The 15,151-nt window shown below is 52.2% G+C and overlaps 2 protein-coding genes across 6 annotated transcripts in view; both read left to right on the top strand.

Annotated features, from left to right (window-relative positions):
* The first annotated feature begins 254 nt into the window (after positions 1–254).
* On the top strand, positions 255–1,591 carry RHOD (ras homolog family member D). The gene is made up of 5 exons (XM_010726900.4): positions 255–504; positions 590–677; positions 802–911; positions 1,107–1,211; positions 1,285–1,591. Exons 1-5 carry the CDS (start codon positions 361–363, stop codon positions 1,450–1,452), a joined length of 615 nt encoding a protein of 204 aa, XP_010725202.1. The 5' UTR covers positions 255–360; the 3' UTR covers positions 1,453–1,591.
* A 764-nt stretch (positions 1,592–2,355) lies between these two features.
* The window catches only part of KDM2A (lysine demethylase 2A), a 33,687-nt gene continuing 20,891 nt past the window's right edge, over positions 2,356–15,151 (top strand). Inside the window, exons 1-5 of one of the 5 annotated variants that reach the window (XM_085224016.1) lie at positions 2,356–2,456; positions 2,774–2,801; positions 3,426–3,530; positions 12,801–12,939; positions 14,047–14,125. In XM_085224016.1, the coding sequence (XP_085080142.1) occupies positions 2,437–2,456; positions 2,774–2,801; positions 3,426–3,530; positions 12,801–12,939; positions 14,047–14,125 (371 nt within the window). In that variant the 5' untranslated portion in view covers positions 2,356–2,436. Of the gene's footprint in view, positions 2,457–2,773; positions 2,802–3,425; positions 3,531–4,728; positions 7,984–8,011; positions 9,198–10,248; positions 11,933–12,800; positions 12,940–14,046; positions 14,126–15,151 lie in introns of those variants that run through there. The other 4 variants (XM_085224020.1, XM_085224017.1, XM_085224019.1 and 1 more) reach the window with 4 other exon arrangements.

Genomic DNA, 15,151 nt, shown 5'->3' with positions numbered 1-15,151 from the left:
GTCCAGAATAGGGACACAGGGACACTATGGGAAGCATCTCCTTCCCCAGGGGGTGCCCAGGTGCTGAGAACCTGCTGGCCCCAAACCCCTCAGCAGTAGGACAGAGCCATGGGTGGCACTGGGGAGCACTGGGGCAGGTCCTGAGGAGGGACATAGCTCCCCAGTGCATCACTGGCTGTGACACAGGGTGACACTCGCAGGGCCGTGAGTCACTCCCTCCCTCCACCCTGGACTTTGCCTCTTGCGGATGCTCGGAGCAGTAAAACTGGGAGCAGGGAGGGAGTGGGACAGGGGTGAGGGCCGGGCACAGTTTTCAGGGTGGCCCCGTGCCTGTCCCCACATCCTGGCCCACAGCGTCCCATGCAGCCGCTGCTTGGGAGTCAGAGCTCGGCCCCGGGGCCCCCTGAGCCCATGGTCACTGAGATCAAAGCCGTTGTGGTCGGGGACGGGGGCTGTGGGAAGACATCTATGCTGATGGTCTTTGCTAGAGGGGACTTCCCCAAGGTGAGGGGCCTAAACCCCCCCAGCGGCACCTGGATGGGGACTCCAGCCCCAAGGACCTGCCCGTGCCACCTCCTGTCTTCGCCAGGTCTACGTCCCCACAGTGTTCGAGAAGTACACAGCCTCCTTCCGGATCAGCGGCAAGCCTGCCAAGATCCACCTGTGGGACACAGCAGGTGGGACCAGAGGGACAGCCCCACACTCAGGGTGTCCCCAGCCGGCACCCCTTGGGCTGGGGACAGGTGGGGTTCCTCTGCGGGAACTTGTGTGTGACGGGTGATGTCTGCTGGGGCACCGCAGGGCAGGAAGACTACGACAGGCTGCGCCCACTGTCCTACTCAGACACCAACGTTGTCCTCATATGCTTTGATGTCACCAGCCGCAGCAGCTATGACAACATCCTAACGAAGGTAACGTAGCCCTGCAGCTGCTCCAACCCCACAAAGGGGACATGGAGCCAGGGCTGCTGCCCACCCCACTGTCTGTCCCACTGTCTGTCCTTATTCTTGTCCATCTGCCTGTCCCATCCCACTGTCAGTCTGTCTCTCTCTCTTTCTGTCCTGCACATCCCTCTGCCTATCCCACTCCCCATCTTCTCCTCACAGTGGTACCCGGAGGTCAACCACTTTTGCAAGGGTGTCCCGGTGCTGCTGGTAGGCTGCAAGACTGACTTGCGGCAGGGCCACCACGAGCCTGTCACCTTCCAGGAGGTCAGTGCCACTGCCTGCTGTGGGAGGGATGCATTCCATGTCCTCCCCCAAGGCTCAGCACTGCTGCCTGCAGGGGGAAGCCATGGCCCAGCAGGTGCAGGCTGCAGCCTACTTGGAGTGCTCAGCGCTGCACCAGGACAATGTCAGGGATGTCTTTGTTGAGACCTGCACCATCGCGCTCCGTGGTGCCCGTCGACCCCGCCGCAAGAGGTGGCCCCGCAATGGCTGTGTGATCTGCTGAGTCCCAGCACTATGAGGCTGGCCACTGGCACCCCCCAGGGGCTGGGAACTGACTTGGGGATCCCTGAGCCCTGCTGGACAGGAACGGATGCATCCCCATGCAGCACCGTTGTGGTATGGTATTAAAATTCAAAGATCAGTGTGATGTGGTGTTTGTGGGCAGCCCTGGTGCATGGACGGGAAGGGATGGGGATAGGCTGGGAATGGGATGGGAATGGGATGGAGGTGGAGATGGAGGCTGAGACAAGATGGGATAGGGATGGTGTGAGTTAGGTGAAAATCAACTTAGAGGAAACCAACCTCCTGTTCTAACATTTTTAAATGAAATTTTAGCATGTCAAAATTTCAAGCAGTGATTTATTTTCCACTTTCACGAGGGCTGCTCTAAAAGTGATGTCCCTGGTCAGTGAACGTGACATTGACGCAGGGTCTGGTGCCTGATGCAGGGGGCAGCCAACTGCAGCCAGGCAGTTGGAGATAGATGCTCTTTGAGCTCTCTTCCCACCAGACCATTCTATGGTTCTACGATCTCTAAGAACATTTCCTACACAACCACGCTATGGCCGTGTGTGTTCACACGTGTTTGCGCGCACGCACAGCATCAGAACACGCGCCCACCCGTGCACGGATTACACTACACGTGTGTGCACTCCCGCACGCACGCAAGGCGACGCGCATACAAGCTGGCCGCGGGGGCGCCCTCACCCGTAGGAGGTTCCCCGCGCACATGCGCGGAGCCGTGCCCACGAGGAGGCGTGGCCAGAGCGCCGTCCGGGAGTCCGGCCAGTAAGGCGCCCGCGGACGCGCGCATGTGCACTCTCACCCCTTCTCTCCGGCGAGGCGGGGCTGGAGGAATGGGGCACAGGGTTGCGCATGCGCACGGCGTCCGCCGATGGAGGGGGCAGGGTGGGAGGGGTGCGCGGGGCGGCGCAGGCGCAGTGCGGCGGCCGAGGCAGTGTGTATGTGAGGCTCTGACGGGTTCAAAATGGCGGCAGCGGCTCCTGTGTGAGGAGGGGAAGCGCGTCCCGGGCGGGGAGCGGGCTGGCGGCTGACGGGAGGGAGCGGGCGGCGGGGAGTGGGAAGAGAGCTCGGCGGTCTGTACGGGGGACGAGGAGGGGGCGGAGGAGGACGAGGAGGCGCCGGGCCGGAGCGGGCCGGGCGCGGGGCCCGCGGAGCGGCTGCGGGCCGGGGCTGTCAGTGGGGGCGCGGGGGGCGACGGGGCTGGGGGCGGCGGCGGCGGCAGTGGCGGGGGGCCCGCGGCGCTCGGAGCCTGACCCGGGGCTTCTCCTCCGTCTGCTGTGTTCGTGCTGTGCCGGCGGCAGGAGAGGACAAAGGCGCAGGAGGGACCTGGTGAGCCACCGGCGGCGGGGCGGGGGGTCCGGGGGCCAAAAGTTTGGGGGGCGGCGGGCGGCGGTGACAGCTCCGGGGGGTGACAGCCGCGGGCTGTGGGGAGCGGGAACGGAGCGAGGACGGCTCGGCGGTCCGCTCATCCCTTCCCGGGGAGCTGCAGGGGGCTGTGGGCTTTCTGCCGCTTTAGAAGCGGAGGTGGAGGCACTGCCTGACACCGCTGCGTCACACTAGTCGGGGGCTGAGTGTGGGACTCCTCCGGGCAGGAGCTGCGCTGTAGGGGCTGTGCAGGGGGCTCGGTGCTCTGCTGCTGGCCTGGGATGCCCCCCGGGACGGTGGCCGTGTCTTGGGGAGGAACTGCTTCTATAACACAGAGCCCTGTTCTGGGGGCACCCAGCTGCTTCCTCAGTGCCTATAGGTCATTAGCAGCAGGCACCTGGTCTGGTCCGTGGTGACAGTGCCAGGAAGAGACACTCCGTGTTACACATCTGCTGCCTTACAGAGCAGCCTGCAAGTCATACTTAAAGTTAGAGTGTTTGGGTTGGGGTGGTTGCTGTGCTCATGTTCAGGAAGGAGAGAGGTGGGTGCTGCATGGCCCTGCCTCACTGCTTCTCTCTGATTTCCAAGGAGGAAGAGGACGACGACAGCAGCCCTGGAGTGTCCTTCTCACTTTCTTCAGAAGAGTCAGAGATGGAGCCTGAGGAAGAAAGGATCCGTTACAGCCAAAGATTAGTCAGTATTGGCCCTTACCAATCAAATTCTTGGTTCTACTCAGCTGAAGGATAAAACGGTTCTTACTGGCAGTATATTTAAACAACCAAACAAGCGTTGCAATGGATGGCTCCGGGTACTGGAGGTCCACTTTGTGGGTTTTGTACTGGTGGAAGGCACTTCTCTGCTGAGCTCTGGGACAGGGCAGCTGGGGGATGGCACTGGGGAGTGATGCTCCTGGAAGGGGCTAGAAGAAGATAAAGCATGAGTGTCTTTGTAACTTCTGGCACAGCAGGTTTCTTCCATGTGTTCATAACAACCAGGGAATCTGCAGTGATGTATATGTCGGCCTGGACTTGATTTGAGTGTTTTGCAAAATTAGAGAAAATCAGCTTTGGCTTCAAGCTCTGATTTGCTTGTGCTCATGCATGCATCTTGTGGTGCTTGCAGTCATACAGAGTTGTTCTAAGACTTAGGTTCTGGTTGCAGTGCAAGGGGCTGTTGCTCCATCACCAGCAAGTTGATCTCCTGTTGTTTTGAGGCAGTTTTAAGCCCTATGGGAAGTGCAAGCACCAGCTCTCTGTGATAACTGAGACTGTGATAGGGTTTGTCTGTGAGTCACCACAGTACATGCATCCTCTCCTTCAAGGTGCTGTCTGTGAAGTTAAATCCTTATCCTTTAATGCTCTGACACTACTCAGTATGAGGCAGTGCAGCACTCTGTGTTAAGCTCTGCCTTCGGACACGAGTCATTGTCGCTCTTCTGCTGCTGTGTGCCTGACCACAGGTGTTGAGATGGAAGTCCTTAGAGGACAGAAGCAATTGTTTCAGCCCACGTGGGAGGAGAATGGTGCACAGGCACCTGTGGCTTGTCTGCAACCCTGCTTTGCTTGAGGTTTACTCCTTTTGGAGTTGGTTCTTTCCAGTCCCTTGGGTGGCTTTAATTTGGTAATGTTGCCAAAAGCTGTGGTCCTACCTTATCCTGATGCTCTTGTTTCTTTCCATGACTGTGGCAGGCAGCTCAAGGTGCTGAAGGCAACCACTTGTAGCCAGCATCATAGCTTCCTTTGTGGAAGGGCTTTGGATCTTGGTTAAACTATGATTGTAGCTGTGCATTGGCTCTGCTGAAGTAACTCAAAACAGCAGGACAAAAACAAGGCTGTTGAATGGTACTAGCAGTCAGGAGTACCACTTAAAAAAAAAAAAAAAAAAAAAAAAAAAAAGCTTGTGAGCTCACAAATAAAAACTGCAAGAAGAGGTGTACACAGCCCAAACTCTGGCAGAACACACTAAGCTGGATCAGTGGCTGCACGCTGATGAGCTGCATCTTTAAGGGGCTTGGGAAAGCACATGAGCAGCAAGCAGAGGATGAGGGTCACCTCAGTTTCTGTGGCCTCGTGCTGTCCCTGCTGGCCTGCAGCCCAGAGGAGGCATGGCCCCAGTAAGGTTTAGTTTGTGCTTTGCTCTTTGTGGAAGCCTCCTGCTTGCTGTGCTTCGGAGAAGCTTCCATGTTGGAGGACCTTGGAGATGTCCTTGATTTTTCTTTTCCTAGATCCATTCTCTCAACTCTTTATCCAACTCTGTTTATGGTTTATTTGAATATTGTATTATTAACATATGCATTGATCTTGGGAGTTGGTTTCCATGTATCTGCATTAAAACTCTTAGGTGGGGAAACAGGTAGTTGGTGGTACAGTACACATCTGTGCTGCTGTGAATGGTGTTTGTCTTGTGTGTGACTGGCAGAAACAAAGGAATAAATATACTTTTAAAACTACATCCAAGTGTGATAGCAGTCCCACCAAGCAAGCATCCTGGATCAGAATAGTTGGTAGTGGTGAAGAGGCTGGGTTAATTGCATTGGGACAATGCTGCATGTGGTCTGTCAACAGGAGGTTGTTGCCCAGTGTGCCACGAGCTGCACCGACTGCACCTCTCAGTGCATCACCCCAGTCTTAAAACTTGACTGGTTTCCTTTGGAGTGTAGAGAGAGTTTCAAGCAGTTTGTTTTTAGTGAACCATGCTCTTGTTTTTAATTACTGTGCTCTTATTCAACTGAAGTCTGATGTATGTTGATTCTTTTTTGAACAGATTTGTTGGTGGAAGATACGAAATTTGTCTGTTTGTCACTGCTCCACAGTACTGTAATGAGGCAGTATGGTGGGACAGGCTTGAGGTGCTGGCTCTGTAAGCTGGAGATGGATGTTTATAATGCTTCAAAAAGGGGCTGAAACACTGTGTTGTGTTTTGAGGCAGGGATGATAGTACAGCCTTGTCACTGATAATGCCAGAGTCCCTCTGTGAGACCTGAGAGTGCAGCCTGTGCATGGCGAAACTGGGCACATGCTGGAGCCAGAGCTTGTTGAAGGCAGGAGTGGAGGATGGCCACCACCTCAAGGGGCCAGTCCTGCCTGCTGGGGTCTGTAATGCTGCCAGGTCAGCAGTTGTTTTCTCAGGCACGGTTCAAGGTAGGACAGTGGCCTGGCAAAGCCTCCATCTGCATTTGCCTCAGAGGCTGATGTCCCCGAGCTGAATGCTGCTTCAGGGGATGCAGGATCGCATCCTAGATAAAAGTCATCAGGAGGACATCTCATCCAAATGGCTAGCTTGCCCCCATCTCCAGCAATCCTGGTGAGACTGGAGAGGTGTCAGGCCACAGCAGGGAGACTGGGTGGGGTAGAACCTCCTCAACCAGCTTTGCTGCTGGAGAGAGCCTGCAGTGCAGCCACACCCTCCACCAGTGTTCACTGGGCTCTGGCGTGAAGCTATGTGCTGTCTGGGCCCTGGTGCCTGTCCGTGGCTGCTTGGTGGCACTTCATGACAGCTACTGAAGACTGGTGACAGATGAAGGGGAATGGGCTGCTGGAGGATGAGACATAAGCTACTTGCTGTAGGTACTGGAGCATGCCAGGGTTGTGTGGAACACACTGCCCATCACTTGGTGCAGCCCGTGTCCTGCATTGCTCTGCCCACTGATTGGAGCTTTTTGTGAGATTAGAGAGAAGGCCTGTCCCTAGCAGCCAGAACCTGAGGCCTCTCCTATAAGTGTCAGTGTCTGTGCTGCCCTGGACGATAGTTCACATGGACAATATGTGGAATCATCAGTTGATGGATGGTAGGGATGGGGCTTGGGGCACTGCTGCAGCAGTGTGCTGTGAGCATGCCGGGATGGACAGTGTCTATATATGGTGGCAGTGAGGCTGGTTCTCATTCTGTGGTTTCCAAGTTGTCTGTATTGGTGGTACCAATGGGAGAAGGGAGGGGTGAAGCCCTTCTCATGTGGCCAAGGGGACAGATTACCCCAGGGCGGTGAGAGGAAGGTTGGGAGGGCATGGGACATGGGCTTGCTGCTTTTGTCAGGTGAGATGGCAAGGAAGAGTATGTATCCTGGGTGAGTGCAAGAGCTGCAAGTGCTGAAGCATGGCAACCTTCCCATTGCCTGAAAGGTTGGTCAGCTAGAGCCTGGTGCAAAAGCTTGTCTTGGCCAAACATTGCTCGCTGCTGGGCACACCTCTGTTTCCCAGTCTGGACTGAGCCTAGGCTGATCAGATGATTAATCTCCAGCATGCCTCTGCCTCAAGCTGAAGACAGTGAGTCTTTCCCAATGACCCAGGTAGAATAATTGAGCACTGAATAATTTAGGAACTCTGTTCAGATTTGTTCTGGGCCAGATGTAGGGGCTGAGAAGGGGGAGTTTTGCTCTTAGGCAGAAGCAGGCAGCAAGCAAAGGCTGTTGCTGGGAAGCTTTGGAAATTCCAGTAAGTGTTTAGGTACTGGAAGAGCCTCACAGTCCCAGGGAGAACATGGCCCTGAAACCAATGGAGTGTTGCTCTCTGTTGACAGGGGGGGATGCAGAAGGTGAGCAGCTCTGCTGACTTCTTGCTGTCCTGAGTTTGAGCATGCCTTGTGAGCATTCTGGAAGCAAATTGCACTGATGTCTCCTGTTGACAAGCAGCAGGTTTTCTCAAGGTTATCCTAACTGGAAATGGTGCTAACAAGAGAGAGACCTCCCCATGTCCCCAGAGTATCTTTATTGCTGGTCAATAACATCGTGAGCCACCCAGACTGGGGGCTGTCCGGTGCTGGTTGATTTCTGGGGAGCACTGATTCACTTGGGGCTGGGTGGTCTGCTCAGAAGGTGGAGTAACAAGGTAGCTGTATCTGAGCGTGTCTTGCTGCACTTCTGCCAGCACTTGAGACGGTTCCCATAGGTCTGGGAAGCACGCGTAGTTATGGGAGAGAGGAGCTGGCTTTCACTCTGCTCTGTTCAGCAGGTCTGTGTTTATGCGTCTCTGTTGCTGTAGAAACAGTGCTGGTGGTGAGCAGTGTGAGCTCTGGGGACAGCACTGTGCGGCTGCGTCTTAAGGTCCTGAGGGCTTTAGGAGAGGAGGAGCTGTGCAGTAGGAGAGATCAGCGGAAGGATCAGGTCATTGCTTGCTAGGGCTGTTATCTGGAGGAGATGCCAACTGATAAGGTGTGTTCTCCCTTTGAGAGAGATACCCATGGGGATGGTTCCTTCTGCTGTTGCTTCCTTCTTTGCCATTGATGATAAAAGCCTGCAGAGTGAGGAAGGAATGGGACAGCACTGCAAAACTCAGAGAGGAAGATAAGAGAGTGCTGGAGAAGGATGGGAAGGCAGAGATGCCTGTTTTTTTTGTTGTTGTTTTTTGTTTGTTTTTAAATTGAAGAGTCTGACCTGTGCTGTTGCAATCTAAGGGAGTCTTGCTTACCCCTTGCTCTCTTGCATGCTGCAGCTGTGGTTTTGGAATATAGCTGGGGCAGCAAGAAGGGAAGGGAGCAGACTGGCAGTGTGCTATCCTGTAGGGTTAAGCTATCTGTGTGTCTCTAACTTGCTGTAGAATGCTATTTCCATGTGTCACTGAGCCACATCTGGAATAAGGAAGGGGCGAGCACTAGACTTCTTGTGGGGCAGAGGGAGGGAGCACGCGATGCTGTTATGACCATGTGGAGGAAGGAGGACATTTCCTTTTTGGTAGATGGTCACGCTGGTTGTGTTCATCCCAGTGGCCATGGGTTGTTTTTCTTCTTTGCAGGCATCTTTGGACCTTGGCTTGTCTGTTTAGAAGACCACATCAGAGTAGCAGGAGCTGTGCTACTAACCCTGTGCCCAAGTGTTCCTGCAGTCCAGCCTTGTTTTATGGGTGTGGTTGGTCAGAACTGGCAGTGGGCTGTTACAGAGCTGGGCCAGGGCCATGAGAATCCTGCAGGGTCAGCTCTTCCCTACTGGGAAACCTGAGCTGCCTGATACAAAGCTCAGTAGTCAGGTGCTGTGTGGGTCTGGAGGATATTGGTAAAGCATGTGTCACTTTCAAGCCTGCCTTTTTGGAGATGTTTGTCCTATTTTGTTCTGTTTTTTGCCTTCCTGGACAATGCAAAATGGGTCATGAGGCTGTTAATGCTCACCTACCTGACTGTGTAGCATGTGTGCTGGGGAAGTCCAGATGGGGAAGGAGCTGTATATATTGTTTTTTTTTTTTTCTTGAATTTTGTCTGATGTGGAAAGGGTGAGAGGTAACCAAAATAGATTTGCTCAGTTTATTTGAGAAATAGCAAAGTAAAGTGATTTTTAAGAGTCTGCAATGCTTGAAAGGTTGTTTTCCTTCCTGGAAGGTGACATGGAAGATGATCTGATGATCTTTTCTGAGCTTCCTCACTTATGGCACAGAGGTAGGGTCTGTGTGGGTACTGGGGTTTTGTGGTCATCCATAAAAGCCACTTGGGAAGTTGGTGCACATAAAGTGGTGGCTGGAGAAGCAGCATCCCTTACAAAAGCAATGGTAACTCCTTGGGACTGTTGCCAGACACGCCCATCTGTGATCTGATTTAGCATATTGGCTAAATGTGGCTGTCAAATGTGTGGTGGCCAGAGTTCTCTGTTCCCTGTGCCCCTCATCTACCTCAAAGCCTTATTCCAATTTCTCGGTTACTCCTTGTGTACATCCACTTTTGTAACCCAAAAGTGCAAACCAAAGCGCTCTCCCCGCTCATGCTGAAAGGCTGCCAGCCCTGCTTGTGGTGGGGATCCCTCCTGGAGATGCAGAAGTCTGGAAGGGCTCCAGCTCTTCCTGGACTTCTGTCTGATCCTAAGCCTGCTGCTGGGAGAAGAAATGTGCAGTCTGGGATGCACCAGATCACCTGTGCAGGTCTTGAGAAATGTGAGAGGTCATGGGGGGGGGGGGAAGGTCGGACATAAGCCTGCTGGTTTAGTCCCTGTTCCTCTTGTGAAAGCAGGCAGCAATTGAGTGAATTCAGTATGGCTCTTAGCCACCAAAATGATGAACTGGACAAGGCATGCAGTGCCTTTCTCCCTGTTCTCCCTGATGTGAAAGATCCCCACATGGCTTTGGGGTTGCTCTCCATGTATCCATGGAGCTTAGTGGAGTGTCCAAGCAGTGTTTGGCAGGAGGGACTTGGACACAAGTGTGAAACCTGCCCATCTTCTTGTCCACATCCCTACTCCAGAGGTGCGAGGGAGGCTCCCAGGAGGCAAGCTGCCCTGGAAATACAGCAAGAGAGAGCAAGAGGTGGTCAGGTCTGATGGAGCAGGAGGCATGTCCTGGGGACAGGAGATGCTGGGGCATCAAGGAGAGTATGGCAGCACATGAGACAGGAAGTTACTAAAGTGCTGTTGGTTTCACTTTGTAAGTACGGGAGGCTCTTTCTGCTTAAGAATGGCTTGTTCTGTTTTCAAATGTGACCTTGTACTCATTTTTCTCTCTCTCTCTCAAAAAAAAAAAAAAAAATCAAACTCATGGGAGAGCAGTCCTCTGGTTCCCTCACTGGCTGCTGTGGTGGTGGGAGATATCTAAGGAACGTCCTGAGGAGCAGTGCTGTGGAGGCAGTTCTCAGTGTCCCTTGGAGCAGAAGGGTCAGAACAGAAGGGGTGTCATTACAGTATTCATATTCATGCTTCTCATTTCCTACATTAAGCAAATGGTACCCAGGAGGGTCAGAAAGCAGTGGTGAAAGACAGCTAGCGTGGTGAGAATTACTGGCTGGCTGCTTTTGGAGGGTGAACAAAAACTGCCTTTCTTTTGACCCTGTCTGCATCCTGCCCTGGACTGCTTTTCAGTTCTTCCTTAGGAAAACTCAGGATGAAAAATGGCCGCATCCTAACACAGATCACAGAGCTAAAAAAGCAGTATTTGAGTATTACTGCTCGGTTCTGAGCACTGTGGTTGTCCCATAGGGATGCATGATGTGCCTGACTCGCATGCTCTACCTCAGCTAAGCTTCCTCTGGGACGCTGGAGATTCTCATAGAGGCAGTTTTCAGGTGGCTGTTGTGGAAGTGCCACATTGCTGACACAGCTGCCGGTTGGCATTGGCCATAAGGGAGAGCTGTGGAGAAGCTGCAAGCTCCAGCAGGGCAGTACTCAGCTGCAGAGATCTGCCCACAGTCCTGGTAGATGCTCTCTCTCCCAAAATGTGTGCTTGGGAGTGCAGAAGCTTTTTCTTCCCATCCTCTCTGCATGCACTGAAATGTTGTTTTTCCCCACCCTGCCAAGGCAACAATGGCATGAAAGCACTGAAGCATCTTGCACTTGAGTGGCATTGTATAACTGCTGGGAGCCATTTTTATTGTGGTGGTGCTTCTGGGTTCTCCACAGTGCCTAGGATCCTGTTCTTTCTGTAGGCTGCTCATCAGGGAAACTGGGCTCTTCCATGCCCACAGGAACAGCCCAAGTTGAGCGGATCATGCAGCTGATGCTGCTGGTATCAGCTTGAGAGTTAGACTTTGGAAATAGTGAGGCTGGAGGAGACAGTCCCATTTCTTAGGTGTTATGTTTCCTGCATGGGAGCATGTACACAAGTTAAAGGACAAGATTGGATGTATCTACTGCTGTTTTCCCCAAAAGCAGCCTGCAGTAAGTGTGGGTGGCGCAGCCTAGTCCTCTGCTCACCTGATCCTAAACAGCTGGGAGCCAGGGACCTTAAGACACAACCACTCCACTTCATTCCACACATCCTCTAATGAGCCTTGCGGCCCTGGTGTCTGAAGCTTGTTCCATAGGCTTGGGTCTATGGGAGGAATTTGGGGAACACAGCAAAATTAATAAGAAGAGGTGAGCTGCTCTGCCTTGGTGAGAGCAAGCAGCTTGGAATGGATTGGTTCTGGAAATGGCAAGATGGGACTCAGATACTGCAGGGAAGAGAGAAAGCTCCCATCAGGTGCTCACTCAGGTTCTGTGGCATATAAGGCACCCCGTGGGATGGTAGAAGAACAGAGCCAGAGGGGTGCTCTGCCCTTCTCCAAGAGACTGTAGAAGAAAGAGATGGAACTGTGACAGGAAGCACACAGGGATTGGGACACCAGCGGTGCACTGCTGCCCCTCAGCATCAGAGAGGTCCCCAGCTGGGACAGTGAGCTGCTGGGCCTGTGGCCCCATGGCTTACCCCAAGGTGAGGGCTGGGGTCACCTCCCATCCTGTCCCTAGCTGGCTGCTGCTGAGAGCATCTCTAACTGGGGGAAGCCAGCCTGGCAAATGCAGAGCAGGCTGGCTGTTATCTGAGGGGAATGGGGAGCATTCCCACAATGACTCTGCCAGAACACAGCCAGTCTCTGGAGGAGTGGCTAGCAGCTGGGAACAGTAATTTCTTCCAGATCCAGCCGTGCTAGAAAAGGATGTCTGTCAGGAATACAGTACAGATGTACTTAGGAGACCCTCTAAGAAGAGGGTTGCTCCTCACGAATGAGTGAGTAAATCAAACTTATGCGCCCAGGCGTAACCAAAGATGAAAACTTGAGAACATTCTGTAGCATAAACCCCTTTCTTTATCACTTTGGCATTCTAACAGGAATTTAAGTTCACAAATGCTGTGCAGAAAAATACTGATGTACCTCTTTAAAAAAAAAAAAGAGGGAAACTGATTCTTCTTCCTTTGTCCTAATTACACCAAGCTGTCTCTCCTTATCCTTTGCTTGCTGGTGTTAGTGCTTAATGGGAGCAGATAGCCTGTCTGCTGTACAGTCCAATGTACACAAATGTGTCAGTTGTAGGAGGAGCAAATCTGATGGTGTGTTTGGGATCCAGGACCCAGGTTGCCTGATTAGATTTCAGCGTATCTGCTGAAAACTGATACCAGCTGTGTTTGCTGGGCAGGAGGCCTAAGGGATAGTATAAAGCACAGTAGCATGCAGTCTCCTCTCTGGGAACAAAGCTGTGTGGGCTCACAGAGACTGCTTGCTGCTGGGTGGAGGGGGGACAGCTGGGAGCTGTGCTTTCCTCCTGGGATGTAGCTCTCACTTCCTGGCCTGTTTTCTCCGCAGCGTGGCACAATGCGGCGGCGTTATGAGGATGATGGCATCTCTGATGATGAAATTGAAGGGAAGAGGACATTTGACCTTGAGGAAAAGCTCTCCACCAACAAGTTTAATTCTACCTTCGTCATCTTCATGGAGGGCAAAGGTTTGTGCTGCAGCTGTGGCTTGAGCTGTTGCTGTCTGTAACCATACAGCTGCTGTGGTTTTCCTCTTCACTGCAGTGTGATGTGTGAGATGACCTTTCCCCCAAGTTTTTAGGAGAAAGCTGGCAGTGATCACAGTTGGATGTGTTCTCTGCATCTGACTACACACTGAGCCTTCCTGACTGCCAGCATGAAGGGCAGGTGTAGTGATAATCAAATCCCTTTCCAATGTCCTACACTTGGCTGATTTTTGTTTTCCACTAGAGCTGAGGAAACTGATTGCTGTTCACACTAGTTCTGTGCTTTCCTCTCTTGTAAACTGCTTTTGTAACCCCTATGGAGCAGATGAGGCAGGAATGGTTATGCCTGCTCCCCTGCAAGCACCTTGCCAGCAAAGTGGGGCTTATCAGTAGAGGTTTGGTTCAAGTTTCCCAAGTCCTTAAGCCAGGAAACTAGTAACAGGGAGCATGTGTGGGAAATGGCATGAAGTAAGCTCATTTTGGAGAGAAATGTTCTGGCCTGCAGCTCTGCAAGCTCTCTAGTACACATGGCAGCCAGGAGCAAGAGGATTTGCCTGGGACAGCACCTGAAATTGCAGCCACATGTCTGCTAGATGCTCAGCTGAGAGTACATGAGATCTCCCTGCTGTCTTTTACCATGTGCGCAGCTCAGTGGGATGTCCTTTCATCACACAACCAGTGCAAGCCCTGGTGAGGATTTACTGTGGGGGAGGAGGTCCTGCTTGGCTGAGTTTCTTAGGAAAGCGAGGACCAGAAGCCCATGCTGTTTCTCTGTCTAGCCCAGCCTCTGGAGCAATTCTCCCTCCCTCCCAAGCGGTTGTCTGAGAGCTGTCGCCAGTACACACCATGCTGCTTACAGAACTGCCACAAAGGAGTTCCAGGATTTCTGAAGGAGTGTGGGAAGGGCAACACTCCCTCAACAGACAACTGTGCCGCAGAGATTTGAGGAGGTTCTGAGCAGCCTGAGTAGAGTCTGAAGCTAGTTTGCAGGGGACAACGTTGAACTAGAGATCTTGTGTAACCTCTGTCTTTATATAATCCTCTGTAGGAGTCTCTCCTTACACCTTCTTCCTTTTCTCCCCACACCAGACTTCACTGTTGAATACATCCAGCGAGGTGGCCTGAGAGACCCCCTCATCTTCAGGAGCTCTGATGGCCTGGGTATAAAGTAAGTGTTGGAGCACAGAGCGGGTGGCTCTGGTCTAATTTCTTGCCTGACTCCATGTCATGGGCAATCTGATGCTGGTCACTGGATCTGTGCTCTGCCAAGCTGATGGGACTATGCCCTGTCCACACTGTTGAGAAAACAGAAAAGCATCTTCCATCTCACATATCCTATTGTTACTAGTCTGGGCTTAAAATGAGAGGATTGAATTTGCTGTACGTGATCACAGTTCAAGCAAGTATCTGGCAAATGTTACTACTGCTCTGAGGCAACATCTCTTTTGTTTGGTGTTTTTTTTTTTTTTTTTTTGCCTAATAATACAGGCAAATGTTGCCAGATATTCTACAAAATGCTTGACTATCTGGCATTTTCCAGAAGACAAACCTGGTCTGCCCAACATGTTTACTGCTAAGCTGCCATCCCTCTCTTGCTACAGTAAGTCAGTTAAGGTTTACTATTTTGAGTATAAAGCTGTACTGATTGAAGACTTTGTACTGTTTGGTGGTGTACCTACTGTTGGTATGTATATACAGCACGGGTAGGATATGTAGTTTTAGAGCAAGTTTATGGAGACTACTGAACCACGGCCTGAACCTCTGATTAATCACCTGAGGTGAGCAATGAGTCAGCCACGGAAGCACAGGTGAAGGCAATTCACCTGTGCTGCAGGAAGGGGTGGAACCTGGCTGCACCTCTTCTAGACCCATTTAAGAGCTGACTACCAGTGAGGAAGGATCTCTTCTGGAGATCCACTCCACCGGAGTTTCCCACGTAAGCCCAGGTTACGGGTGAGTGTACCTATCATTTCTGTTTCCTGCTTTGGTGTAATAACATCAAAGCCAAGCTCTCTGTTATACCTTAACATCTGCATATTCGTTAATTATACACTGCTATACCATAACATCAGTATATTCATTAATTGTACAGCAAGTAACACTACCTCAAAACCTTACTGCTGTCAAGTTGGAAGAATAAATTAGATTTAGCAAACTTTGTCAGAACCACCGTCAGCAACACTGTTCTTAAATT

The sequence above is a fragment of the Meleagris gallopavo genome, chromosome 5, assembly GCF_905368555.1.
Source record: "Meleagris gallopavo chromosome 5, MGAL_WU_HG_1.1, whole genome shotgun sequence".
NCBI lineage: Eukaryota > Metazoa > Chordata > Aves > Galliformes > Phasianidae > Meleagris > Meleagris gallopavo.
Note: the sequence above shows the minus strand (reverse complement) of the source record. Positions and strands in the feature narration are given on the sequence as shown.

Bases quoted from the DNA above. Each gene is read 5' to 3' on its own strand.
- RHOD (XM_010726900.4), top strand. From the start codon at position 361: ATGCAGCCGCTGCTTGGGAGTCAGAGCTCGGCCCCGGGGCCCCCTGAG. The intron at 505-589 runs GTGAGGGGCCTA...TGTCTTCGCCAG, and splicing joins CTAGAGGGGACTTCCCCAAG to GTCTACGTCCCCACAGTGTT. The intron at 1,212-1,284 runs GTCAGTGCCACT...TGCTGCCTGCAG, and splicing joins AGCCTGTCACCTTCCAGGAG to GGGGAAGCCATGGCCCAGCA.